Source organism: Austrofundulus limnaeus, unplaced genomic scaffold (genome assembly GCF_001266775.1).
Source record: "Austrofundulus limnaeus strain Quisiro unplaced genomic scaffold, Austrofundulus_limnaeus-1.0 Scaffold210, whole genome shotgun sequence".
In the NCBI taxonomy this organism is placed as follows: domain Eukaryota; kingdom Metazoa; phylum Chordata; class Actinopteri; order Cyprinodontiformes; family Rivulidae; genus Austrofundulus; species Austrofundulus limnaeus.
Genome location: NW_013952612.1, coordinates 345,715 through 348,373, shown reverse-complemented (window position 1 = coordinate 348,373; position 2,659 = coordinate 345,715). Strand labels below are relative to the sequence as shown.

At 43.0% G+C, this 2,659-nt stretch overlaps 1 protein-coding gene across 1 annotated transcript in view; it reads right to left on the bottom strand.

Annotated features, from left to right (window-relative positions):
* Window positions 1-2,659, bottom strand: part of si:dkey-43k4.5 (potassium voltage-gated channel subfamily S member 2) — a gene marked incomplete in the record, with an annotated part of 16,716 nt that overhangs the window by 4,819 nt on the left and 9,238 nt on the right. Inside the window, 3 exon segments of the mRNA XM_014019125.1 lie at window positions 849-932; window positions 1,091-1,252; window positions 1,343-1,426. Of these exon segments, the coding sequence (XP_013874579.1) occupies window positions 849-932; window positions 1,091-1,252; window positions 1,343-1,426 (330 nt within the window).

Here is a 2,659-nt window from a genome sequence, read left to right as displayed (position 1 = left end):
GCACGTGTGTGTTGGTTTACAGAGCTGTGCACGTGTGTGTTGGTTTACAGAGCTGTGCACGTGTGTGTTGGTTTACAGAGCTGTGCACGTGTGTGCTGGTTTACAGAGCTGTGCACGTGTGTGTTTCTGTAGAACTGTACAAACATGATCTAGACCAGTGGTTCCCAAACTTTTTATCTTCTGACCCACAAAATATTCATGGCAAAAACTTGTGAGCCCAAATATTACTGGTCTGAGTACACAAACTTTGTTAATAACCCTAAAAACAAAAGCTACACAAATATAAACACTTATTTATACTTATTTTATATTTTTGTAATAATTATAGGGAAAACATTACATCAGCAACCCTTTAAATTGATTTCTGAAGTGCAGTGGTTCCCAAACTTTTCAGCTTTTGACTCACAAAACAGTAGCAGAGACCTGAGCCCACAACTATTTTTGGATGATAAACATTTGTATCAGGTCAAATAAACATGGGTATAGTAATATTTATTATTCTACATTTATACATTTTAGGCAACTAAGGCAAAAATATAATTAATTCAGAAAATCTTTTCAGGACCCCACCTTAATGTTTTAGGACCCCACTTTGGGTCCCGACCCCAACTTTGGGAACCACTGATTACGTCTTGAACGGTTTACAAACATGTTTAACACGAGTTCACATGTTCTCTCTGGGTTAACAGACATAAGCTGTGAAGAGGTGTTAGTGAGAGCTTGAGTTTGGACCAGGTGGACCCTGATAGGCTGGTTAGGTCAGCCCCTCAGGCCCAGCACAGGATCTAGTTGGTTRAAACAGACTGAATAGATGGAAACCTTTAGAATTGTGTGACCCTGTAACTGACCCGGAGTGTTGCTCCCAGAGAACGCAGACCTGTAGAATGTCGAGCCAACTTCAGAACTCTGAAGATCCTCATTAACCTGAACACCTGAGAGGAAGAGGAGTCTGTGTGAGCGGAGCTGCACAGCTAGCAGTCGTTTCTACCCGCATGCTTTTTCTTTGTAAATCATCAAAGCTCTATTTGAAGCCAACACTGCAGGCTGATTTCAAACACTGCAGAGCRGCTGGAGCCAAACAGTGTCCCACCTGTATGAGTCGACCCAGGTTCCCCAGCTCRGACTCAGACCCCACGGTCAGGTCAAAGATCAGGGTGATGTAGATGGGAACCACAGACACCATGTCGATGATGTTGAGAGGGTGATGGAAAAACTTCTTCCTGTTCGGAGCGAGCAGCAGCCGCGTCATGACCTGAGACCAGAAACATTTTTTTTATTTAAATGTGCAAGAATGTGTTAAAAATGTTCACATGAATAATGTGGAACACAAAACTCTCRTCACCTCAAATGTGAACCAGCAGCTGCAAAACACCTCTAGAGCCTGGGTGGTCGGGTCCTCGATCACCTTTCCATCTGCGTCAAAAGTCTGAAAAACAAAAACAAACAAACAAAGAGAGGTTTGTTATTCTTTTTGTTCTGCTCTCAGAGGAGTAAGACACTTTTCCTTCTCTCCTGCCCTTCCTTATCTTCCCTGCTCTGCTGCTCGGAGCCCTCTCTACATTTTCATCCGAAACCAGAAATGGATATTTTTATTTTTATTTTTATGGATTTGGTTAGCTGGTCTCTTAATAAATATTTGGAACAAAGTTTTTTCTTCCATGGGAGGACCTGTCAAAGGTGGTGCCTCTGTTCTGATAATACTGTATATTTGGATTCCGATCACTGGATTCTACAGATTGGCTTGGTGGTCTCTGTTCTACAAAACAGCATCGGTGGCTGTTCATCTCCTGGCTGCCTGACCGATTATGAAGGATTGTCGTTCTATCAGCACTCAGACTTTTGCCTTGTGCGAGCTGGACTCGGTCTGCAAGCGGTTCTGCTGAGGGTCGTGGACCGGCTGTGGTCCCTGGACTTTGCTGGCCAGATGGAATTTARCTTGGAGAAAGCTGATAGCTCAGCTCGGTGGAATTTCTCCACATTATTTGTCTGATTGGATTCGCCACATTGAGAGGTACCAGCGAACATAAAAGCAGATGGAAAATTGTTATTGTCTGCCTGGCTCTTCTGTTCCCAAAACAACTGATTACAGAATTTGTCTCTCCCCTACAACGACCTAGAGCTGTGGACTAAATTCTTCCTGGATGTTTATGTCGACTGAGGGTCTACCCCACCCCTCTCACACCCGTCTGTGATCTGGTTCCTGGAGCAAGCTGAAGGCTGCACAGAATGAACAGTTACCATCCATATTCTTCGGGCTCATTCTTCGGATATTCACACAAGCACACAACACTCATGACTTCAGATACACACACCCCTAAACTCACTCACTCCTCTGGCTAATAAATGTGCTCTATGCAGAGTTTTCTTTATAAACACCATAGTGTGTCACATTGTTGATATAATATGATGTTTTGTTTTGTTTCTCCTCATCTATCCTTGTGTGGTTTTTAGTTTTTCTGTTAAGGGTAGCACCTCCTCATGGTGTCTTCATGAAGATGATCCTTGCTCTGGGCTGGGGTCTGTGGCTGCCTGACCCAGGGTACCTGTTCTCCCATGTTTGTTATGTTCTGTCTTCTTCTGAATGAATACAATGACAATAAAGGTCAATCTAATCTAATCTAATCTAATCTAATCTAATCTAATCTAATCTAATCTAATC